Consider the following 26,817-nt stretch of genomic DNA (forward strand, 5'->3'; position numbering starts at 1 on the left):
CCCTCACTGGTCCACCCCCAGGAACTGGATCAAATAGCGATGGCCGTGTCCTGGCCACCTGGATGACAGATCCTCAGGGACTAGCTAGGTAGACACCTTCAGGTTTCTTACACACAAAATCTAAAACATAAGTAATACCTACAATGTGCTTGGTTTCAAAACTGTAAGCAATTTTAGCGGTGCACCTGGGTTCAAAATCTAAGCAATAGCTATAGGCTAATCTACTCTGTTATTCTATGAGCGGTGTATTGACAATACAATACAGTAGGCTTAAGAGCACAGTGATGAACACTGTATTAGGAGTGGGTGATAGTGAAGTGGAAGTGACAAGATTTTACTGGAGTACAGTAAAGGCTGTGCTCCCTGCCCGTACCACCTTACCTGAATGTTGCAGTAGGATGTCATGTCAGCCTCCATGGGCTAACAGGGGCAAACAGGGAACAGGAGATGCCCCGAAAGGAGCTGCCCTTTGCTGTGGCCCTTCGCTGACTGCCCGGGTATGGCTGCTCCGAGAGAAACACTGAAGGGAATTAAGGTCATGTGTGCTGGAGTGCAGGCCAGTCAGGGACCTGGGGGGCCATGAAGGCAAGCCAAGTCTGTAAGACCCAAACTAAGTGGCAATATACAGTAAAATGAGGATTGCGCTTAGCACGATCGAAATTCAGCAGAAGATGATCAGGCAGACACTTACCTGACTGCGACCATGAGCAAATGGAGTGCACAGCTCCTCAAACAATTATTATTATTTATTTTTTTTTTATTTTTTTATTCAATTTGTTTTGGTAGCAAAATTAATTTACACCTTTACAAATATTACATCTTAAAATCAAGTATTACAAATGTTAAAAGAAAGTCAATACTATCTAAATTGACACAAAACAACAATATTTACACATACAAAACACATGAAAGCCTAAAGAAGACTCGACAACAGTCAAAATCACCTCCAACTCTTGGGGGTAACAGAAGATACTAAATTTAAAAAAAAAAAAGTTGAGACCGTCACATAATCAAACCCAGGAGAACGATGTGGGATTCCTTTTAACCAAAAGGAAAACTGACACCAAGCATCTTGGAGCTTTCTTTGTTCCCACATAAGGAGAGAGAGCATTTTACACTGAAACTTTATAAAACAACTTCATAAAAGACACCACTTCTAAGAAGATCAAAATGATGACAATGGCACCAGCACCTGCTGCTAGAAAGCAATTGGCTATCTCGTAAAAGCTATACAAACATTTGGCCAGGATCCAGACAACTCCTCAGACACCTAAACACTCCGTAAGGCCAAATTGCATTGTAGCAGCTGTTCTTCAATTAGCAGAACAAGTCTAACTGTTGCTAGAATAATTGAGGTGGTATTACCCTGCATGCAACAAAGCCAAACTAAGTGACGTTCAAAGGTAGAGTGTGAATACAAAAAGGCACCCAAACAGCGACGCCTATGATTATCAAAGAAGTTACAATACATAAAAAGATGTTCCAGGGTTTCATTCTCGGAATGCTTAAGACAGAATCTACACACTTCCCACTGTACATGGGCCTTATAAATGAACCAATTCCTGATCCGATAGGCCGTATGGATTAGGTCTAAGCAGAAGCGCATGTAGGTTCTTCTTGCCGCTTTATCAGGGCAACATAATAAATAAGGTAGACTAGGGGAAACAGCCTGCCTAAATGTGGCATAGATAGAAAAAGAGGAATATCCCCCAATCAAGTCCGAATTGTGGGCCCATGAATTTTTAAAAAAACGCATTTTGACCTTATGCGGGTGATCTATTAGGTCTTGTTGTGACATGTTCAATGAGATTAAAATTGCCTGTATTCGGGCGTTAAACTCGCACATCGAAGTTGGATATTTCTGAGCTAACATTGTCTGAAAATCCTCAGAGGGAGTTTGGAGGCAGAGTGAGCATTTTACAAAAGGTATTTACCATACGGCACTGATATTTGTCTGCTAAAGGGTAAAGGCCCAGTTCATGTAGAATGATAGGATTGGGGAGGTAACCAGGCAAACCCAGGATAGTTTTCCACAACTTACCTTGGAGCAAGTTTAAGACAGGCCCCAAGTTCACAAGACAGACATCAATTGCATAGAGCAGAATAGGTTCTACCTTCAGGGTATAGTATTGGAACAAGGGGCTGAGGGAGAATCTACAGTATCTTCGAAAAATAATTCTCATTTGGGCCAGCAAGGGAGCCAGCTTAGAATTCAACACTGTGCGCCATGCACCGACAGACATTCCATTCGACAGGTGATAACCTAGATAGGTTATTTCTTCTTTTTTCGTGATGGGAAGCTCATTAATCACAAAGTTAAATTTTGGTATTTTTTTTTTTTGGCTGTAAAAACCATTATATGAGATTTTGCTGGATTGATGGTCATGTTATTTAGAGTGCAATACTCATAAAAGGTATTTAATTTATTTTGGAGACCAAAAGGGACCCTGTCGAATAGGATTACGTCGTCGGCGAAAGCCAACCAGTGTAGCCGAAGTTTACCCAAAGTTACTGGGAAGGAGTTGGTACCTAGCCATATCTGCTCGATATCTGCCAGATAGAGATTGAATAAAACCGCGGCCAAGTTGCACCCCTGTTTCACCCCTATACACGTGGGGATGATATCTGATAGAAGCCCCTCAGAATTAATACGGACCCTGTAAAACGTGTTTTGATGTAATGCTGCAATTATTGCTACTAATGCAGCAGGAATACCATATGCTAGCATCTTCTGCCAGAGACGATTTCGTAAGACGTTATCAAAGGCAGCTGAAAGATCTAAAGCTGCCATATAGATGGTAGCGTTAGTCTTGGAATGAGCAGCATGAAGAAGATGGGCAAGAGTCAAAGCATTTAACTGGGTGCCCATTTCTTTCCGAAAGCCGACTTGAGCTTTTGCCAAAATGGGAGAGGCACTTAAACAGGCTTCCAACTCGCAGAGAACCAGCTTTGCAAACATTTTTGCTGATGTGTCGATTAAGGCGATAGGTCTAAAGTTTGTCGGGTTGCTTAAAGCACCCTTTTTGTGAATAGGAATCACTGTAGCCATTAACCATGATTTGGGAATTCTGCCGGATTCATAAACTAGCTGGAAGCGTGGCAGCAAGTACCTGGCCCAAAAATTCGGATCATCCTTGAACACGCAAGGAGGTAGCCCGTCAGACCCAGCCGCTTTCGAAAATTTCAGTTGGGCAATTGCCCATATGATATCTTTAAGAACCCACGGACAAACACGTGGGAACGGCAGCTGCATTGTCAGTGCTTCCGACGAAAGGTGTGTTTCAGGGACTGCATATTTTTGACGAAAAAATTGCTCCCATTCTACGCCTGTGATGGACGCATCCATTCGCGTATCCACTTTTCCCGCCGGATTTCTTAGGATAGCCCATACATCACAAGTTTTTTTTTGCATAGCATCTCAATCATATTTTGGTTGGCTAGAGTGAAAGCAGCCTGTCGAAGATATTTTAATTGCATTTTAAATCGAGCAACAATAAAGTTCTTTTCTCTGTTATAGCCGAAAATGTGCAACGGCATTCGTTTCAGCTTGTGCAGCTCGCTGTTTTTTTGCCTTTTTAATAGTGCGACTGCGTCGACATAAACATGGAAGTCCCGCAAGTTGCTATTGTCGCACGAGTCTTTCACAAGGTTGGCTAGGTGCCCATGAATCATTGCTAAATTTATCTCATTGATTTTTTCCATGTTACCCACAGAGACAAAATCATCATGGGACACCAACAGGTCCCTGTTAACCAGGAACACCAATTTCCGGCACACAGACGGATGCCAGTTTACAGAGATAGTGTGCCTATCGCCTTTGACCAGACAATCCGGGACTGAAACCTCATAGGCCACACACTCAATGTGTAGGCGCGAAGTCAACATATGGTGATCGCTCAGACCCACATCCCGAATAAGGATAGGGTCGAGCAGCCCAGTACACGCACTAGAGGCCAGCAAATAGTCAATGAGAGATGCAGCTTGACTACGCCTCCAGGACGATCTACTTGAATGATTCGCAAGTTGTATAGGATAGATCCCCCTTTCCTTAAAAAATAAGTGCCAAGGTGTCTCCTCTACAGCAGGCTTGTTGGGCATAAGCGGAGGCGGTGGAAGTAGGCAATGCAAGATTGTTAAGGGGCAGATAAGAGTTCAAATCACCTACAATGACAATTTCGTGATCAGGACACGTGACTGCAGCAAGACCCAACATACGATCCAAAGCTTCCAAAAGCGAGTTCAACAACACGACCTTTGGATTCCAATAGATTGAGAAGAGAAAAAGAGTTGAGATAGAACAGTGCTCAAACGAGGCCTTAACCAATAGGCATGAGTCAGAGGTTCCATAAGGGCTAACACTGGCTTCAAGCCATTGTTGATTAATACGGCAATTCCCCCTGCAGGGCGGCCACATTTTTGTCGACTGGCAGGGACCGAAAAGCATGTATAGCCATCCAGGCAGAGTTCGCTCATGGCCATTGTTTCCTGCACAACCCGTCTATTCCATGCCCCGAGATTGCTTAAACCACAGCAATTCCACGAGGCAACAGAAAGACTGTGCAGTTATGAATCAGAAGTAGGCCCTTTTATGACTGCCGCCACTTTTAGCAAGGGCTCCAACCACGCTAGACCACTAAGTGTTTGGTTAAGCGAGGCCAGATGTACAGCTAGTTGGTTAGCGTGAGCTTCAAAAAGGACCGCAGCGGGTTCTGCGGGGCATTCTTTTGGCGGCTCGGGTACCCAATCGAGAAAGTCCCAAGCACTTTCTATATCCAAAAACAGACGCGGAACAAGCCCAATTAAATAAAAATCATCTGCGAACTCCAAGAGCATTTTGGATATAATCTGGGATTGCACTCTGCAGAGCACTCTATGGTTGTTATGGGTCGCCAGTTTAACCCAATCCAGGTCCTTGGTGATAGATTTCTTAAGGCTGGAATCTGAAAGAAAGAGTTCATCAGGAATGACCTATTAATCCGAGCAGGGCCATTAATCTCGGGGTTACTAGACCACCCAATGATTAATTTCATATCCTTGGGCGTTTGTGCAAAAGACAAAGCCTCATTAACGGTCTCTGCTGCCGGTGCTGGGCACTTCTGCAGATTCCCAACTGCACCATGCCGGATCAAATCCGACGGCAACTGGGCAGACTTGGGATGCTGGGCCAAGTCTTCATGTGCTTCCCTATCAATGGCAGCCTCTGCCAAAATTGCAACGTCTGCCTCATGACCTCCGGCTGAAAGTGGCAGGGGCACATAGGGACATGCTAAGCTTGCAGCAGCAGTAGCTGGCAGGGCGACCGAGTCACTCACCTGATCACCAGGAGGAGGTTCAGTGGGCTCTAGGGCAGATGCAGGGCTTGCAACCGGAGGCACCTTTATGCCAACTGGCTGTCTAGTAAGGACTTTTCTCGATTCGATATTTGGAAAGAAGCAGTGCAGTAGCGGTTGTGTTTTTGCCGTTGGTCTTAGGAGCGGCACCAGCGGTGATCTGCACATTCCCGCCTTTTAGGGCTGCAATCTGCAGGTGTTTCCTACTTTCCTCATCAAGGTCGCCCAAGTCTAAACCCAAGTCTTCGTTGTTACTCAGATTGTTAGCAATAGTTGGTAAGCAGGGCACAGGGGGCATCTGCACTTGCCTACTTGGGGGTGCATTAATGGCTACTTTTCTCTGCATGGCCTTTGTTTGATTTAGATGTTTTTGGGCTCGTAAAAATGACTTTCTTGCCTTGCGAGAGAAAATGCCTTCCTTCATGTTCCACCGGCCCCTCTTCGACTTCCAGCGTCACAATAGGTGCCACGATAGAGTTCGTGACCAGGGGATCAATAAGCGCCGTCAACACCGAAGGACTATCCGGAGGGTCGACACTCTCCTCCACAACTTCAGGACTCTTGGTAAAAGAGGCAAGACCGTCCTGGAGTGGTGGGGCCCCAGCCATCTTATACAGGAGTTGTTCCACCTGCAGTAGCCGATCATGCTGTAATTTAGCTAGTTCAAAAAGGTCAATGGCCTCTGAGTCCCCATAGTCTAAGGTCACTCTCTTGTCTCCCTGCACTACTTGTGAATAGGATCGTTGAGGCATGAAGGCAAGATGAATTCCAAAGTCAGTTTGGGTACCTTGTGAACAGGTCAAAATGTGATCTCGTGAAGGTCGCAAGGTGGAATTGACATTTGCCAGAATCTTTTCGAATTGGGCCAGATAGAAGGCTTTAGATTGGTTGTCAGCTAAGATATAGCCTTCCAATTTTGACATCTTGTCTTTCATGGATCCTAGCGAACCCTGCATCTCCCTTATTGAACAATGGGTGAGCTCATGCCCCTTGTCCAACAAGTTAAGTATGCGGGAGATGACGGGAAAATTGAAAGTCTCATGTGGATGGGTAATGGAAGAAGAATCTTCAGGAGTAGAAGCCGATCTAGCTTCCACTTTTGGAGCAGACAAATCAGCATCCTCATTTCCAAGGGAAAAAGGGTCGATTCTAGGTGGAAGAAACATCCCTGTTGGCAAACCCTCGTCAACTAGAAAGTTGTCATAATGAGGCACAGGCATTGCTGGCAAACCTTTTGCCGACGTCATTACAGCCTCGTCTGTTTGCTTGACATCAGTATTTATGCTTCTTTCTGTTGGCAGGTGGAAGTGTACTTGTTCCCGAAAAGGGAACAAGCTCGAGGCAGGAGAAGAGGGGCCAAGAGAGAGGCGCACTCTTTTTGCTAATTCACTAATTACAGTAGGAGCCATCACAGAGGTGTCTAAATTGTAAGGAAGACCTCCTTGTTCATGGGTCAGGGCACAATTTGGGTCCTGTGAAAACACATCTACATCACCCACCACCCCATCCATGTCATTAGCATCTTGAACGGTGAATGTTGGCAGAGCCAACGAATTGGGAAGCCCAGGGGAAGAAATGGGATTCTCTAACAGAGGGACTACAGTATTGCAAGCAAAAACTTTGTCCGAAACCACCCTAGCGGTGCTCTCCACTTGAGAGTTGGACATTTTTGCGGAGGATTTTTTAGTACCGGTTGGCGAAGAGGGGGAATTACTAGGGGAATCCGCGTGATTCTTGTTAGTCTTCGCAGTGGAACCTGTTTTGCAACCACTTCTAAGAATTGGGCTCATACTAGAAAACTAGACGCACCTCGGATACAAAAAGTGGTACCCCACCCGTTTGTATATACACAATGTAGCCTGAGGGGACAACAAAACAACACCTTCCACAGTAGTGACAGGAAATGATTAGTTTGAAGTCACTAGCCAAAGCAACAACTACGAACAGAAAGAAGTGGAGTCCAACGCTAGCTCGAGTATGAAACTTTACTCTGTACCGTATGGCAGAAGAATCATCCCTATTTGGAACTAACGGGACAACAAAATCGCATGTGACAGCAAGCGGCAACCATGCGTATACCGGATGCAAGGAACTGTACACTTACGATGGTAAACATACAATACTTCAAAATGATAGTGTGAACACCTCTAACCGACAGGATCAAAGGCTTATAGCCCACAGTCTCCTGTCGGCAGTGAGGAACCAGGAAACCTAGGGGAAGTATAGAATAGCCCCTCTGTGCTTCTACTCTAGACAAACGCCTTCCTTGATAGCACACAAATGAGTATTTCCAAACTACTGGTACAATTTAGTGGCGTACCTCAAAGAGCCCCTTAGCGAGATTCGCCACCAGCCCTTCATAAGGTGTGACTAGCACAACACCTCCCCCTCAAAGCGTCCCGCGACCCGCGAACAGCCAACAGTACTTTGCAAGTACTTCGCGGTGCGCGGCACGGGTGCGCCAGAGGCTGCTTGATAAGGAGGCTCGAAGGGGAGGGGGACTTCACAGGGGGCGGGCCCGCCTCCTACAGGAACTCCTTCAAAAAAAAAAAAAAGAAAAAGAAAGCAGGCTGATTAGGGGTCTGTGGTAGGGCGCTCAACACTGTGGGACCTCCCACAAGAACACAACTCCCAATGGCAACACACCACCAGTAAGGCCACCCAACCCAGGAAGTGTAGGAGGGCACACAGCCCGTTAGGCCACCCAACCCAGCAAGAGTCAGTGGGCACACAGCCAGGCAGGCACCCCACGCAATAATCACTCAAGGTCGATGATTCAAGTCCATATGTAAACAGTCACCTTGAGTCAGGCACTTCGGTGCAACCAAAAAGGACGTCCTCCGGTCGAGGGCTCGTTGTGTAGAAAGTCCGGCCGTGCTCCAAGTAGTGAGGCAAGGCAAAATCCCAAGTCCAAATCCCAGGGCAAAGCGACGACGCAGCCGGCAGCCAACAGTACTTTGCAAGTACTTCGCGGTGCGGGTGCGCCAGAGGCTGCTTGATAAGGAGGCTCGAAGGGGAGGGGGGCTTCACAGGGGGCGGGCCCGCCTCCTACAGGAACTCCTTGAGTCAGGCACTTCGGTGCAACCAAAAAGGACGTCCTCCGGTCGAAGGCTCGTTGTGTAGAAAGTCTGGCCATGCTCCAAGTAGTGAGGCAAGCAAAATCCCAAGTCCAAATCCCAGGGCAAAGCGACGACGCAGCCGGCAGCCAACAGTACTTTGCAAGTACTTCGCTCCTCAAACAATAATAAAAGCCACTGGTTCTATACAAAATCATATCGTATCAGGAGATCTCCGTTCTGTGGTCACCTAGTAAAAGCAAAACAGTCATGCCACATCTTGTCCAATAGAGTTGCTAGAAAGTCCTCACTAGCACTGGCTGTAGCATTAAACTAGTCACTATGAAATCGGAAGGGAGTATTTAATTGCGGACAATGAGTACCAATGATGGTATTGCCCCAGTATTGAGCAAATCACCCTCATTACAGACCACTAGCTTTACTCAGCAGCTGTGGAGACCCACAAGGAACCATCCTCTCCATCTTGATCATCAACCTGTACAAGGAACTGCTTGGACACCTATTGGCTTTACACAACATCCACCTCCACCAATCCATGGCTGACACAGCTCTACCTCAAACTCTCCTCCATTAAAGACATCAACAGGCTTCAGGTCTTCCTCACAAAGATCCAGTCCTGGATGTCCAGTGTTTACCTGAAGCCCAACCACTCCAAGATCAAATTCTTATTGCTGACCAACACCACAGAAGATCCTAATGTGCAGATCTGGCTCGCTGCTCTGCACCTCGAGAGCTTCACTCTCCATCTGACCACCTTAACCAAGTCCCTTGGGTTCTACATCATAAGACACCTCTCCTTCAAGGAGCACATAGCAAGGAAGACACGAGCAGCTTGGTACCAACCTTTTCTCCTGTGGAAAATGAAGCCCTTCTTTCCAGCAAACATCTTCATATATGCTGTCCAAGCCTTTGTTCTCTCCCACATAGATGGTGACAATGCCCTACTGGAAGGTCTTCCTGCAATCCCTTAGATGTGTCCTACATGCTGCAGCATGACCCAATGGACTTGTACATTCGACCACATCACTGTGACCCTCAAAGAACTGCTCTGCCTCCCTCTACAAGTATGTATCACCTTCAAATCCTGCAGCATCATCTACAAGCCTGTCACGGTCTAGTCCCAAAGCTACCAGAGGCCTACAATCTACCAGAAGCCATGACATGTGCAGACTTGTACTCTGCAGTTGCAGGAAAGAATAAAACACAAGCCAGGCCTACTCTGTCTTTGCTCCATACTCTGAAATCTCCTGCCCGTCATTACTAGACTCACCTCCCCGCATCTGCATTTCAGGAAGGAGTGCAAGATGCTCCTCTTCAAGGAATGTCTCAGCCTCAAGAACTAGGTCCACACCCCCTTCTCTCCCCACCTAACCTGAGACTGGGTGATCTCCACCCCAGTTTCCTCCCCTGGTTACTTGTAGATCCCTTGCTGCTTAACTGATCTCCATCCCTTGTTGTTTGCTCCCCTTGTATTGACCTTTGCAATCTGCTTGCCTTCCTGTTTACTTCACCTCTATGACTTGAAAAGCACTCCATTGGCTCCCAAAGCTCAATAAATATCCTAATAATAATTATAATGAACGACAATGCCTGGATCTTGACTGACGCATAGATCTTTACCAGCGGAAATCTCTCAATGACTACCAGTGATAGGACTCCAACGATGGAATCACATGTGTGCCAATGATGGTGTCCCAAACCTCAGCAGTGATGATGGCAGCTCCATGACCAGCAATGCTGACAGAGGATTGGGTCCCAGAGGTAACTCCCTTAGTGGCGGTTTCTCCAATAGCGGATAATCAACTGTCAAGAGGAATTCTGCACCACCTCTTCCACCACAACAGTGGCATCGACAACATCAGCCTTTTCATTTTGTCACCCCCTCCTCATCTGCAACGGCGGAATAACAGCCATTACATTCGAACACAATAAGAGTAATGAGGCTGGTCTGATGGCAAAGTACCCCCCTCTCACCACTCCAAAACAGATGCAGGGTTGCATTTTTCTTGGTTCTTTGCTATGCATTTTGGGTTTTTATCTGCTTTCATATCCCTGGATTTGTGCACCCAAGCCAATATTTTTCTTAACCTGTCCGGTCTTGTCCTGGTGGACAGTACTTGGTATAACTCATCATGGTGATGCAGACATTACACTGTACGCAGAGTTCATCAGTGTCAAGCATTTGGGTACAATTTAAAGAACGTCTTGACTACCTATCCAGAAAGGCCAAAGCTACAGCAGCCAGCCTCAAAGTGTCCACTACTCAGCATCCTCCTGAGCTCTGGTGCAGACTATCAGAAAATATTCACAATCTTCCCAAAATAAGATCTTCCCATGAAGCCAAATACAGCTGGGCAGGAGCGCAATCCAAAGGAATCCTTCACCAAGAGGCAGAAATAGAATCTGAAAGTGAAAGTATAAATTGCAGAACTTAAGCAAATAGCACTGCTGGTGTCATACTGGCCAAGCTGTGCATGTGCTCTTAAAGCAGCAGAGGCTTGATTACACATGGTGTAGTTTAAGAAGGGAAAAAGGTTTGTCATTGCAATGAAAGTTATCTTCAAAAAAGGAATTCCTGTGGTTCCCAGTCTGGAAGTTGGGAGTATTAAAAAGGAAGTGAATCTATAACAGACACCATTCTGGAGATGCGTGCAGAACCTTCGCTCACTTTTTTCATGCATCCAGAGAATCAGGGTAGAATTAAGATCCGAGAATTGGAATGCATGCTGTGGGTATTTTCTGAATTGGCATGTCTGGATTTTGCAGACATTTCCATTGTATTTAATCTCAACAGATGAGTGACAAGTGTTTAAGTATGCTGACAGCATAAAGAGGATGTGGCACCTTTTCTAGTTCCATTTAAGATTGTCCACCTGACCTGTTCGGACTAAGCTTGTTAGCCAGGTGAGAGGGGGCATGAATACCTTCTTCTGATGTGATATGTCACCCAGAGACTGGTCCGCCTCTCGAATGTGTGCCCTTCTCTGTGATAGTCTTTCCTCTTCAAGCGCCAGATCCTGTTTAAGATGAAAAAGTAAAATATCAAATGCAGCTCTCCTGGATTATTTATAAAGAAGGCACTATCCTGAAGAACATCAGCATATATAAAGAATGGGGACAGAAAGGAGTCAAGTCACCCAAAAGAAGATACAATATGTTGCTCTTTGTGTCATTCTTTTACACAAGCATCAGTGTCACTTACATTGCCTGGTTTGAGCACAAAGCTGAACTCAGATGTTTGCACAACCAATTAACGTTCCTACAAAATGCGGCCATAGGCAAACAGTTATGTTTTGAGCAGGGTCGTACATGCCAGGGCCATACTGTACAAAGTCTACATTAACATGGCCTTTCATAAGCAAATCTGTTGAAAACTATGCAGGAACTAGGATGTACAACTCCCAGGGATCTCCTGTGACACTCTGAGACATAAGGTCTCAGAAATAGGGAAAATACCATGAGCACTAGTCAAGATCCCTATTAACTGAAGGAGCCAAGGTAGATTCAACATTTGATCATGTCCTGTTTGTGCTCCTGTCCCTTTTAGAGAAATCAAATTCAAAGAACACTAGCAGTCCTCAACATATAACATCCTCGTACGGACCCCGCTCCCGGACATACGCACAGCCTATGACATGGGTATCTTTATGAGGCCTGGCCAGTGACTTTAGTTAACCATTCTAGTGCACTTGGACAGCAGGGAAAGTAATTAAACCGGACCAAAGAACATTTTTCTGCACCTTTACATTTTGAATACACGCACTTGCTGGTCAAAAAATGTGTTCAAATGTTATGAGGACGGTGTCTAGTCCCGTCCTAGAAAACAACTCTGAGGCCAAAACAGTTCTCAGAGTGTGGGTTATACAGCCAGACAGACAGACAGACAGACAGACAGACAGACAGACAGACAGACATGTGCTTCCTTCGCCCTAATGAACCTTAGGAACAAGCATTGGCGCAGCCAACAGTTTTGCCTTTTGTGCAATCATGGGATCTGCATTTTCCAGGAACTGCCACAATGTTACCACATGGCAACAGTTATTATGTTAGTACATGGGCATAGTATGACAGTATAAAATACATATCTAATGCCTATACTAGAGCACAAACGGTTGTCTTTGCCAGGACTTGTTTTTAACAGTAATTCAGTGCAAGGAGCAGCTGCAAAGTGCTTATAAATCGAGTGATTGAAGCCGCACTTGGTGAAGATATTTTTATTACACCAGGAACTGGTTTACACCTACAAATAAGCCATTACCTTTCAGAAGGCTGCTCAGACAGTACAGACCCAACTTAAAGAGACCCCAGGGGGGTGCGTTTCTGATGGAGGGGCAGGTAGTCATGGAGAATGGCCATATGGACTAGCACCACCAGGGACAGTCAACGAGTGGGGTACACAGCCAAACCACCCCCACAAGCTGTCCAATTGCTTCGGTTCATAGGCAGTGCTCACAGCGCCACCCAATAACCAACACTTAAAAAGGCATTTGCTTCTACCTTTCCAAACACATGCCCCAAGAGCCACAAGTTCAAAACAATCGTACCATTTCCCAAATGCCTCAAAATACCAAGAAATCACTGAGGGAACTGTCCAGAAACCTAACGGCTTTTATTGGGAGCATTGCTACCTCAAAGATAGAAATGCTCATCCTCTGCTCGATCAGATATGAGTTTTCTGTCTGTCTGCATAACACCTTGGCGTGCCTGTCAACATGGAAAACATACAGATTGAAAGACAGACACGATAGGGGTAATGGGATGTGCTTTTGTGAGAATTTTGAGATTATTTCACACAAAGTTAGGAGACTGACATCTTTACAAAACTGCCAGGATATTCAAGGTCATCAGAGAGAACATGGCAGAGGACTATAGATGGGATGTGCTAGCTTATTTTCTTTTATTGTTTTACAATAGTGATCTCAACATGGTCACTCATTGTCTCTGCAGGAATCGGGACTTGCATTTACTTCACCATACCCTGTGAAGCAACAAAAGGCCAACCAGCAGGTGCATTGGCTGAAGAGAATATTGGGCTGCGAAAGGAGGGGTCAGTCTTAAGGAGACACTCCAGAAGCAAGGTTTCTTCAGGATTGTCCTGCTGCAGTAGGTGATGTTGGACCACAGAAAGGTTGTGGAAGCAGAACACTGATATTAATACGGGACTTAAAACATTGTGGATACTTTAATAAAAGAAAGCTGGCTACTCGCTAATTAGCGTCTGCAAATAAAAGGAGGTGATCTATTTCATAAAGACATTAATTAGAAATGGTGTACAAATGTATTGCACACACATCTCTTTAACCAAGGATTGTAACTACAAAGGCAGCACTTCGAGATGGGGCTTGAAGTACCTCTACTGATAAGGTATTGATTTGTTCTTATGGTGGTTTAATATTATTACTATTATTAAGGGTATTTACTTATTGAGCGCAGATCTAGATTCGGGAAGCAATGGAGCACTTTACAATCATAGGCAGAAGAACAAAGTGAAGGACGCTGAGAAAAAGAGTGTCAAGCTACCAAGAGGGGAGGGGATATAGGTCTGAATTTAAGGAATAAATAGTCATCAGAAGCCAACTTACCCGCCGCAGTTTACCCACAGATTCTTCCAGTATGGCCTTCTCGGCCGCAAGCTCTTCCACAAAGGTGCCATACCTGTGCAGAAACTCTCCAGGCGACTGCTGAAAATAAGGGATGCATCAAAAGAGATAGTGTTCACTGCGCCGATCTTAGCAAGAACAACATTCTGAAAACAAACAGAAACACATCACAACTGGTTTTGGCACATTTGGTGATGATAGCCATCTATGTGGCAAACCATTACTGTCAGAAAAGAAAGAAGAGAGAAGAACAAGTTACTTACCAACTGGTAATGTTCTTTCGACTGGATGTTCCTCCAAAGTATTCCTCACCTTTGACATGTAATGTCCAGCTTCAGCAAACTTTTTCGGCAGAGGGCACCCTGCATCGATGGCGTCAAGTCGATGTCCCTCGAAGGCCTCCGTCGAGGGTGACGTCATTGGATGTTATAAGTAGCACGCACGGCGCCCGTTGCCTCAGTTCTGTTTTTCCTTTCCTCGTGTTAACAAAGTTGCCCGTTAGTACAGGCAGGCAGTACTTAGCTTGTTGGAACGAAAGCTGTAATAGCATGGGAAATTCTACAGAGGAGTAGGATGAGAGGGCGATGAGGAATACATTGGAGGAACATCCAGTCGAAAGAACATTACCAGTTGGTAAGTAACTTGTTCTTCGAATGGATTATGTCCTCCAACATATTCCTCATCTTTGACAGACTCCCAAAGCAGTATCCAAGACTGGAGGGGGTTGGAGAATTTAGATTTGCCAATTTTCAAAGGGCAGAATAAAGTACTGCCTTACCAAAAGCGACGTCCTGAGCATGGGAAGTATCCAAGCAATAATGCTTGTTGAACGTGTGCAATGATGACCACGTTGCAGCATCACAGATGTTTCGAATGGGGGCTCCCCTTTGCAGGTCTGTGGAAGAGGCCATTTCCATGGTGGAGTGCCCTCAAACCCTCTGGTGGATCCTTGTCCGCCAGTCTGTAACATTCTGAAATCGTAAGGATGATCCACCTGGACAAAGTCTGTTTTGAAACAGCTTGCCCTAATTTGCATCCAGTATATCCTATAAAGAGCTGGTCGTCCACTCTCAACTTGGACATCCTAGACACATAAAAGCTTAAGGCTCTTCTAGGGTCCAATCTATGGAGCCTTTCTTCCTCTTAACTGGGATGCGGCATAAGATAAAACGCTGCCAGAACGATTTACTGATTTAGATGGAAGTCTGATACTATTATAGGTAGGAAGGAGGGTTTAACCCTCAACAGAACCCTGTCCTTGTGGAATACAGTAAAGGTTGGCTTTGAAGAAAGTGCCTGCAACTCGCTGACTCTACGTGCAGATGTTAGAGCAACCAACAATATAGGGCCTCATCACGACTTTGGCAGTAACCCTTAAATCTGGCGGTCGCGCTATTACCGCCGGATTTAAGGGTCCGCCAAATCAGGACTTTGGCGGATTTCGCCCCAGCTCTTGGCTGGGGGGAAATCCGCCGAAAATCTGCGCTATTACCGCCGGCGGGAAATCCGCCGGCTGTAAGAGCGCAAATTTTCCCCAATGAGCCCAATGGGGAGTGGGGCATTCCCGAATGGGCTCAATGGGGAATTACATTACCGCTGAACTCGTGATCCGGCGATATTAGCGCCGGGGAGTTCGGCGGTAGGGCTAATACCACTGGCGTTACCGCCAAAGCCGTGATCAGGCCCATAGTCTTGAATTGAATGTTAACAACCTCAATGGACATGTGTGCAAAGGTTCAAATGGTGCACACATTAAACATTTTAGAACCAGGTTAAGGTCCCAAACGGAAACTTGAAAAGCAGAAGGAGGGAACACATTTGTGAGCCCTTTCAGAAATTGAGTCACCAATGGAATTTTGAAGTAAGAACATTCCTCCGATGAACGTTTCAATGTGGAGAGCGCTGCTAGATAATCCTTAATGGTCCCAATGTGAAGACCTTTGTGTGCTAATGAAAGCAGAAAGGATAGCACATCCGGAGTCGAACACAGAAAAGGATCAACATACTTTTCCCTGTACCAGTCGCAAAACGTATTCCAACGGCAACGGTACAGAGATTTTGCTGCTGGCCTTCTTGCTGAACGTAACACCTCCATCACGTCATCCGGGAGGTCCCAATCCTTGTATCTCAACCTTTCTGAAACCACGTGTGAAGGTTAAGAGTTGACCTCTGGATGAAGAATTTGACCCTCCCTTTGCGCGAGAAGGTCCTCTCTTTGTGAAAGACGTATCGGAGGACAGATGGACATGTCCAGTAGGTTCGGGAACCATTTCCTCCTGGCCCAATCGGAGGCAATTAGGATCATGTGGCTCCCGAACCGTCTCAACCTCCTGATTCCTTGAGGAATGACGGGGGATCAGTGGAAACACGTATAACAGTGGAAAAACCCAATCCACTACGAACGCTTCTCTTAGAGCTCCTCTCGGAGGAAATTCCATTGAGCAGTACCTTTCGCACTTCCGGTTGATCCCAGTCGCAAACAGATCTACTTGAGGGGTTCCCCAGAGGGCAGATATCTCTTGAAGGACTTCCTGAGCTAGTTCCCATTCGTGGGAGACTGTGCTCTGCCTGCTCAGAGCATCCGCTGCCATGTTCTCCTCCCCGGCCAAGTGAACTGCTGATTGGGAGATTCCTTCTCAAAATGCCCAGTAACAGAGCTGCAGTGCCGCTCTGCACAGTGGTAGTGACCCTACACCTCTTCTCTTGTTGAGGTAAGGCATGGCCACTCTGCTGTCTGTCATTATCAGGACATTCTTTCGCCTGACAATGGGCAGGAAGGCCTTCAGCGCTAGTCTGATTGCCCTCAGCTCCAAAAGATTGTTATGTAGTTTGGGCTCCGATGGAGACCAACGACCGCTGGCTGTCAGATCGTTGGTGTGGGCTCCCCACCCCGTAAGTGAGGCGCCCGTCACTACCGTTGTCTCTGATCATGTTTGCCAAAAAGGTTCCCCCTTCAGGATATTTTCCTCGCAGGTCCACCATAGAAGATCCTGCGTAACTTTTATCGGGACCTGCAGTAGATCTGAAATCCGTCCCGAGAACTGGGAGCATTGTGTTCGGAGAGCCCACTGTAGGGATCTCATTCGTAGACGGGCCTCTGGCACCAGGTAAATGCTGGATGGCATGAGGCAGAGCAACCTTAGTAATTCGTAGGCCGGGAGACAGTGGGCATTCTGAAACTTTGTTACCATCTGGAGAATGTCTTGAGCTCTCACCTTGGGTGGCGAGCACTTTCACAAAGACGTGTCTAAAACAGCCCGATATACTGGATCTGTTGGGAAGGTGTCATGTGTGACTTCTTGAAATTGAGGGAGAAGCCCAGCCTGTGTAGGGAGTGGCAGGTAACGCTGAGGTGATCAAAGGCTTGTTCAGGAGAACGCGCCCTGGTCAGCCAAACGTCCAGTTAGGGGTAGACGTGAATCCCCCCCTCTCCTGATATGCGCTGCCACCACCACCATTAGTTTGGTGAAGACCCTCGGGCGGACGTCAACCCGAAAGGCAGGACTCCTTCTGAAAGTGCGAGTCGCCAACGGCGAACCTCAGGTATTTCCTGTGCTTGAGATGGATTGGCACATGAAAATAAGTATCCTGAAGGTCCAATGACACCAACCAATCATGTAATTGTAGGGGCTGAAGGATCTGAGAAAGTGCCACCATCTTGAATGCGTCCTTCCGGAGGAACTTATTCAAGTATCTCAAGTCCAATCCAAGATGGGTCTCAGTCCTCCGTCTTTCTTGGGGATAAGAAAATATAGGGAATACCAACCCTTGTTCCTCTTCGCTACATGGACTGGTTCTATAGCACCTTTCTCTACCAGTGTTATTATTTCCTGCACAAGGTGCGGATCTGGGATCCTCAAAGAGTGTTTCCCCGGTGGATTGGTGTGAGGCTGCGTTATGAATGGTAGGCAGTAACCATGGGCTATTGGCTACAGAGCCCATGCATCTGAAGTAATGGCTCGCCATTCTTCGAGATGCTCAGACAATCTGCCCCCCACCGGTGACACCCAAAGCAAGCCCTCAAAGTGGTTTTGAAGTGGTTGCTGCAGCTGCTGATGGCAAGGTAGCTGCAGCTGGAGTTGGCTTGGCCTCTTTGACTAGCCATTCCTCTCGCCTTTCCAAATGAGGAGTAGTAGCAAAAAGATTGCCCCCTCCGTGGATGTCCCGCCAGATGAAAAGGCTAAGGTCGCCTAACAGCGGGCCCTAAAGATTTGGCAGCGCCTTCGAGGTCTGCAACCTCTTAAGGCTAGCCTTGCTGCAAAAAAGGTGTGACCTGTCAAAAAGCATGTTGAGAAGACAAGCCTGCACATACGGTGCAAAACCTGACTCCGCAACCACGCAAATCTGCGCACCATGGTGCTCGTGGCCATGGACCTGCTGATGCTATCCAGAGTGTCCAATCCAGACTGAAGGGACTCGCACATGGCTTCCTTGCCATTCTTAATAATAGCCAGGAAGACGTTCCTTTCATCCCCTTCTGGAATATGCTCGGCCGCCATGGATAGGCACTCCCACGGAGTGTACAGAAATGTTGCTAAGGAACATGTGGAGTTGGCTGACTTGAGGGCCACACTCCCAGCTGAAAATACCTTTCGTGCCCATCCATCCACGCGCTTGTCATCCCTATCAGGAGGGATGTTAGGGTATGCTGCCTTGTTCGAGGTAGCCATGGTTGCCTGGACCACCAGAATCTCCGGAGGGGGGTGTTTGGACAGGTAGCCGGGGTCGCTACTGGAAGGGCGGTATTTCTTTGCAAGGAACCTGTCCACTGCCGGATTGGTGTCAGGGGTCTCCCAATTTCTGGCCACCCTTTTTTGCAGAGCCACATGGCAGGGTAAATTAGGATCTGTAGGTGGACCTTGGTCTCGAATATCGGTCAGATCATCCTGATAAAACTGTACCGGGGGTCTAGCCCAGCCTAGGTACTTCACTACTCTGGACATCAGTTGCCAGCATGAGGAGTCAACGTGCTTCCCTGGTTCTGGCCTGCCGAACTCCAACTCGGGAGAGGTATCAATGCCGCTGGCATTATGCAAGGTGTCAAAGATCTTCCATCTTGCTATCTTCTGATATGTGGCACTTAGCCCCTTGTATCTTCTTCCTTTTAGTATGGCCCACCATTCACTCTTCATGAGCTAGATAATTACAGTCTGTCGTATAATCAATGGTACAATCTGCATTAAAATCACCCGTTATTATTATTTCCCCACCCAGGTAGTTAAGGCAGTCTTGTAGCCTGGTACTAAGTACATTCCTTAAGGATCTTGAAGAGCTCCCTAGTGTTAGAGCTTGCTTCTGTGATTCTAACATTGTAGATGTTAGCTTTAGTGGCATAGATGGCTAATTTGTAGGTGTTCGCAGAAGAGTGGTAGGCTGTTTTGAATTCCGGGGGTGGGATTCTTACGCCATATGTGTTCAAGGGTGTGTTTTTGTTTGCAGGGGTGGCTAGTTGGTCCATGAACCAGTTGACAGGGTTTCTCTTCTTACGGGTGGAGGTTTTTAGGGCGGCATGTTCGTCTAGAGCATTGAGTAGTGCTGAGTTGTTGGCTGTGAGTATGTCTTCAGGTTTGGTGCTGGCCGGCACTACCTTGATGGAGGTCAGGAGCGTGGGAGTAAGTTGTCCAGTGGTGAGTTTGCATGTGTGTCTGGCAGTAATCGGTAGGAGGTTGTTTTCTGCATTGCCTCTGAGGTTATGGGCGGTGGTTAGAGTGAAGCAGATAAGAGAGTGGTCTGACCAGGGCAGGGGGGGCGATGGAGGTGACTTTGAGGGTGATGTTGGAGGAGAGTATCCAGTCCAGGATCCTTTCTTTTTAGAGGGTAGGGGAGAGAACCATTTGAGAGAAGTTCATTTCCTCAAGGGTTGTGTTGAGGGTAGTGGCTTTCAGGTCAGTGGGGTCTCCTTGAAACCTAGGTTAAAATCCCCTAGGAGTATAAATTTGGTCTTGGGTTTCAGGAGTGGAGTAATGAGTAGGGGAGATTGGTTTCGGGTGAGCTGTTGTGTGAGGGTTGGCGGTAGAGTAGTAGGATGTTGATGGTGGATTGGGGAGAGGATTCAATTTTGACAAACAGGAGTTCATATCCTGGGAGTGTTTGGATCGGAGTGGCTCGAATGGGGGTGCTGGATTTGGAGATGAGGGCTACTCCGCCACCTGGGCTGCTTCGGTGGTCGGCTCGTAAAATGGAGTAGCCGGTGGGTAGGGCAAGCGATAGGAGGGGACCTGCTGCATCAAGGAGCCAGGTTTCTGTTATGGCCAATATGTCCAGTTTGATGGCAAGAATGGTGTCATGGATGTCCATGGCGTGGGCACTGATGAAGCGTGCAGTCACAAGTGCGTGTGTAAGGGGAGAGTGAGAGGGTGGTGGGAGGACTGTTGGTGTTATGGCAGAAGGCGGGGGAGGCGTGTGTGTGTGTGGGGTGGTGGTGGTTAGTAGTTTGGCTATTGGAGGTGTGTGTGGGGTGGTGGTGGTTAGTAGTTTGGCTGTTGGAGGCGGGTGTGGCGGTTGTTCCGGAGAGTTAGTATGGTGGAGGAGTTTGGTCTTGTGCGGGACCAATCATGAGCGAAGTACCAGTATGCGTACTGCTCCAGGCAGGGTCTTGTGTGGGGGTCGGTGGGGGGTGGCATAGGTGTGGTAGGTGGAGGATTGGGAGAGGTGGTAAGCTGGTGTGGATGTGAGGAGGTATCAGGATTTTTGGAGGGCGCCTCAGGGAGTGTTATGGGTGGTCTGTTGGAGGAGATTTTAGGTCTGGTTTTTGGGGTCGAGTGGTTTGCAGAGTTGTGGATGTCATTTCTGTGTTGGGTGGGGGAGCCGATCCAGGATAGGGCCGATAACCAGGGGACGGGTGGAGGGGGTGAGGTGACGCGCAATGGGCTGGGATGTTGTGTGGAGTTGGTGGGGGTGATTTGGCTAGTATCAGGGGGTGTGGAAGGTGAGGCTTGTTAGGGGGAGAAGGGCCTGGTGGTAAGTGTGGTGGCAGATTGGTAGGGGATGTGCGTGGTCTTAAATTTCAGGTGGGCAGAGGTAGAGGCGGGCAGGTCTGTGGATATTGGATAACGACAACACAAATTGGCGCTGGTTGCCAATGACTTTAAGAGACTATCTCCCAACCATCAACAACTTTAGTGGAGGGCCCTATTCCTGCCTTGGAATGCTATGGGCCTCTCAGGTCTATGTAGAGACGATCATTTGGGGAGAGTCTTGAAGTCTTTTGATATAATCTTCTTACAGGAGACTTGGCTGGTGGAGCTGCCTATCTTCGATGGTTATGAAATAACAAGTCAAAGTGCAATGAAAGGGAATTTGTGTAGACCGAAGGGTGCAATAGCAATAGCCCTTTGCAAACGGTGAGGATTGCATAAGACTGACGATTGGCCAATTACTAAGGGTGTAATGGAATTTGTGACTGTGCTTGATGAACTAGGAAGTAAAACAAATGTATTACTTATTATTGTATATTGGGATCCTCTGGATGACCTTTAACTGACCTTTTCTTAGGTCTAACTGCGCCTTTATTGCTTATGAACTTGTACGATCTTCTAGCGCTGTGATTCCTCCGGGTCTGGGCGCGATCTACAAATTCAATAAAAATAAATAAATAAATAAATAAATGTTCCATTCTCTGCCCCTCAGGTATCTTTCATGTTTCGGTCAGAGGGAGCCTTCCTGTCCTGCATCGAGGTGTTCACATTTTTCTGTTGCCCCATGCCAAATTCCCGTACAAAAGGGACTAGATCATAGCCTAGTCTCAGGAAATTAGGCACCTCTTGTCATGTACTAGTAAAGAAAGTATAACTAGCCTGACATACAGAGACGTTTTTATGGGAGGGCAAAAGGGGCACTTGCCCAGGGCCCCCACCTAGAAGGGGGCCCCCACAAGACTGCCTGATCTAAATAAGATTCCATTGTGCACCAGACTTAAATAGCACATGCCAGGAGATTATATGGCATGCTGCTGAGGCACTAAACCTATTGCCTGTCTGTTTTGACAAGTACATTCTGCTTTGACCAATTAATCATGTAATGCTTTCTGTGTTCACTGTGGAATACACAGTTTGTGTGTTCCATACGGCACAACTTCTGTAGCATTCTTTCCTTCCTGTGGGATTTATGTTGATCATTGCAATAGCCAAAGTTGAAGTCCATATTGATAAATTGAGTGCCACAATGATTCAGAAGTTAGCTCAGTATGTTAATCACTCATTGCAGAGATATGTGTTCATATGAAATATTAGAAGAGCACATTCCAGCAAGGCTGACTGACCCTTTCCTATGTCCGAAGTTTATAGACCTACCTGCATATGTACTTGGTTTATTTGCATAAAAGGTGCTATTATCAGCAATGTTCCTGCACCAGAGCGGGGTTGTTATAAAAACGAACATGTAATTTGTGTGGTGCAGGTCTAGAAATTCGTTTGTTCAGATGGGGCGTTGTAAAACCTAGGCAATCCCCTCCAAAGTTGAGAATAAACTATTAGTCCAAGAGGTGAATAAGTATCCAAATTCAAGACTGCCGGACCAAAGTGTTCAAGCTTGTATCTTGGCTTTGCCAGCAGATGATACAGTGATCCTGGACAAATCATATAATATATCTTGCGTTACTGTGCTGTCTTCTGTGAGGTTTGCCTTCTTGCATGCTGATGGCATCGTTTAGCTCATTACTTGATCTTTCTTCTTATGAAGGTCATTTGAGTGGAAGTGGTGGTAGACAGGAGAGAGCGGACCACATGTTGTAGGCCCTGTGCAAGCATAGTTTAAGGTCTGCTCGTTTGACAACATTTTTTATTTTTTCTGCACGTTTATGAATGACAATTTCACAAGCCATTGTTTTGGAAGTATTTAAAGCTTAAAAGTTCAAAAGACATACCTAGATTAAATCTGCTAAATCACATCGATTTGTATGCTGGCACTTATATACTTCCCTTGATGATGGAGACAATGAAGCTAGAATCATTCCCATTTTGCATAACACCCTTCTATAATATTTTGTTGGCACAAATCCCAGCTTCACCCCTTAAGCAATATGTGATCCTGGGCATCTCATGTAATAATGTATTGCCTAACCTCTCAGAATTGCAGGTCCCTAATCCTTTCACAATTGTCAGCCCTTCAGAGTGATTGATTTCCTTCTCAGGGAATGATCTTCATAAAAGCCTCACTCATGGTTTCACTGGCTATAGGGTTGCTGCCACTATAATTGTGAGCATTGATATACTGCACACCACAGGCACGTGTTCCCTTGATCTCTAATGGCAACACTATTTGAAAACCATGTCCCACTTCTAATCTCAGTCTGTCTGGATAGAGGCACCTTCCTGGTAGCTTCTAATCTGCCTCCACTATCCATGCTGTGGTATGTGTAACTTTCTCCTTCCTTACAATTGATCTACTTTATGCAGGCTTTCTCTTAGGCAGCTAATGTGAGTTCTCTGCCTATTCTGCCTATAGGTTATGTTCTCATCGGGGGGGGGGGGGGGGGGGGGGTTGAGTGGCACCAGATATTCTTGATCACTTTATTCCTTTTGTTTGGTGGAGGGGGCCCCAAAGACGTCCATGCCCAGGGCCCCAAAAATGCTTAAGATGGCCCTGCTGACATAGTCGTAACGGTAGGGATTAATAAAATCGACTAGCTTAATATCCCTCGAGGTAATTAGGTGGAGGGACGGGATTTCGCCTAAGAGAGCCAAAATTATGGTTCTGCACAACTGGTCTGGCGTACCCCTCCATAAACATGCAGTTTATAACAAGACTTGGAAATACCGGATCTCTTAGTAGCAGTAAGTTCGGGGGTTTGGTTAAAAGAAACCATCGATGTCAACGTGAGCTGGGTTACTTCCCTTTATATGAATTTCTCTCTCTTCTCTTGGTTCCGGTATATTTCCAGTACAAGCAATTTGATTACTCTTTCTAGTGTCATCTGTAATTGTGGGTATAGCCATTTCAGGAATACTTTTAAATGTCTCTCTGTCTAGTCTTTCCTTAACTGGATTTCTCTGACCCACACTATTTAACTGTTTAAACTCCAGCATGGTGACATTTTCTGAAAGGGTTTTGTTCTCACTCCATGTTCGATCTGTTTGTTCTTTAAAGATGCTCTCCTTCGCCCCAACTTGTAACCCCTCGGACTTCAGCCCTCCCAGTCCTGTGAGCACCCTTGAGAGATACTGTCTTTACCAGATTTATTACTTCAGATTCAATAATGAATTGGGTATTCTCATCTTCTCTTAGATTCTGACAATTGAGCCTCACTAGCACTTTCGTATTATTTGCAGTTTTTTGTTTGAATAAACCCTCCAAGCCCCTCCCCTCTTCACTTGGCCGTTCCCCTCTCCTCCCGAAACACGATTTTGGATGCGTCTCAGATGACACTTCCTTATCCTTACCCTTCAGTGGTCTGACCATGTCGTCTGACACGGATTTCATATTCTTCAGCACTCCACCCCCTATACGGGTAGCTTTGAAATAATCGTAGATCGGTTTCCCCAGACTTTGATATTTTCCCTGTTTTTGTTTTTCCATTGTTCTTTTGTTTTGTTTAAGAGAGTCCTCCAGTCTCTCCTCTGCCTCTACGTAGTTGGGTTCTGGGTCTCTTAGGTCTATCACTTCAGTCTTTCCCTCCTTCACTTCATTGCATAAGTCCTCAGAGTAGAGAATCAGTTGCTCTCCGTCCTCCTGATAATCCTGTAATTCATGCAAGGCTATAGTCCGTAAATATTTTCTAGAGGTTGTTTTGAACGATTTTAAATCCATCATCTGCTTGCTTTTATTTCCTTTACCCTTTTTATAGTTTTTTTTTTTAATATTGGTTCCCTTTTTTCTAAGTTAGCATTCTCTGGAACTCCTGGTTCTCCTTCTTCAGTCCCGTGTGACGTTTGAAGTTCATTTTGGGCACTTTCATCTGGTGATATAATCTTCCCCATATTGTGCAGATCTGCTAGGTTTCCTACTGCCTTACCGGAAGCCTTTGTTTCCACCTGTATAGTTGCCCCATGTTTTTCCTTCAATAATTGCAGTATAACAGAAATGTCAATCAAATAGGTGGTATGAGTTTTTAATTCATTAAGCAGCTGATCTTGCATGTTTTGGATTGCAAGGAATAATAAATGCATGTTAACTTCCTTGTTTGAAGGTTGTTCTATTTGTTTGCTTGCTGGGGCATCCACCGATCCCTGCTGTACCCCTTCCTCATTGTGCTCAATCATGGCCAACATAGTTATTTCCCCCGTTAGGAAAATTTGAGGAGTATCTATTGGGAAGCAGTTATTTTGACATGTTTCCCTCCCAGGAATTCTGGCCTCAATTTGATCGAAAATAGTTTGGTGGGGCAGAGAGTCTGACTCCTCCATGTTGAGGTATTGTGAAAGGGTTGTGGGTCAATGGGAATTAAACAACGTCTCCTCCCTCTTGTTCCTTGTCCGAAGCCTCATTTCCTCCTTCCGCAAGCTCCTGTGATGATGTGGTGAGGGGAGGGGTGAGGGCCCGGGGGAAAGGAAATACCTGTGTTCGAGAAAGACGGTCTCTTTTATTGGTGAATACCAGTGGCACTATTAATATATTGCGTCGGTTGGATGGTGTTTTTCCTTTTTTACTCATGTTTTCCCGTATCTTGTCAAGGCTTTGTAGCCTCTGACTCGGACTATTTTAACTTCGTATTTAACTGCAATTCATCAATCGACCTTACCCTGACTGCCGTCTCGTATTGCAGGAAAGGAACAAACCTCTCACTAACAACAGGTAAACAATTCCAAATGTAAATGATGCTGCTTCATATGCTCCTGTACGTGGTTAGACCAGCCAGAAAGCAAAACAGAAAGGTGATCGCTGGAAGGTTTTGAATTCATCATAACCATCGGCACAGCTCTGCACAACCCTCCAGACCATCATTTTTCAGCCTGCCAAGGCATTACAGAAGGGGGAAAACCATATGCGAATCAGGCTTAGTCTTACCCCAAAAGGGGCAGTCCAGCCCGAACTGCTAGGTCACATCCCATCTGCACGAGACCACAAGCATCCCCAGACAACTTTCAGCCTTGTTGGGCGTCATCAGTGAGGAGTAGCTTGGGTCTCTAGGCCCAGCAGACTCGGGACCCACGTCTGGGCATACCCGTCCCACTCGGGGTGACTTTAGCAAAACAGAAAGGTAATGGCTGGAATGTTTTGAATTAATCATAACCACAGGCACAGCTCTCGGCAACCCTCCAGACCATCAAATCCATGGGATACACGATCTTGTTATGTTGGGGAGCACAGTTTCCTGCTTACAGAGTGTTCCTATATGCTTACCAGTACTGCTGACTTTCCGAGTGGGGGCTTTAGGGAGAATCCTGCCCCAGCCCAGCAAACAGGCCAACAGCACTCGTAAGGTACTCCGCAAACGTGCGCACTCCTGCTTTTAAGTAATTCCCTTCAAGAGGGGCGTGGCTTATTCCTTGTGTGTGTGTTCCCTGTTATCAGTGCGAGTTCTGCAGCCAACAGTACTTGTAAACCACTCCAAAAATAAGCGGGACTTTACACCCAAGTAACCCTATGGAGGACGGGCGGAGGGGGTTTGAAACATGTATGTAAACTTTCCCCCCTAACTCTGATTTTTACAGAGACCATTGTTGGTGTTCTGGACACTGTTGGCGACACAATCTTCTGCACATGGTCCGGTTGACGAAGGCCAAGGGGCCCCAGGTGCTGAGGTCACTTTCAGTGTTGGGATGTAGAGTTGGTTGGTCACGGTACACAGGAATCGGTTCCGTACAGCTTGCAGAACACTGAAATGAGTACAGATGAAGACTTCTGCGGGGCAGACCATCTCAGGACACCTCA

General features: G+C 46.4%; 1 protein-coding gene across 1 annotated transcript in view; it reads right to left on the minus strand.

Annotated features, from left to right (window-relative positions):
* The window catches only part of LOC138492142 (trichohyalin-like), a 782,601-nt gene that overhangs the window by 520,062 nt on the left and 235,722 nt on the right, over positions 1–26,817 (minus strand). The window contains exons 9-10 of the mRNA XM_069619133.1: positions 13,990–14,088; positions 11,332–11,424 (exon numbers count right to left, since the gene is read on the minus strand). Of these exons, the coding sequence (XP_069475234.1) occupies positions 11,332–11,424; positions 13,990–14,088 (192 nt within the window). The remainder of the gene's footprint in view (positions 1–11,331; positions 11,425–13,989; positions 14,089–26,817) is intronic.

This window comes from Ambystoma mexicanum, chromosome 10 (assembly GCF_040938575.1).
Source record: "Ambystoma mexicanum isolate Mex_15411 chromosome 10, UKY_AmexF1_1, whole genome shotgun sequence".
Classification (NCBI taxonomy): Eukaryota; Metazoa; Chordata; class Amphibia; order Caudata; family Ambystomatidae; genus Ambystoma; species Ambystoma mexicanum.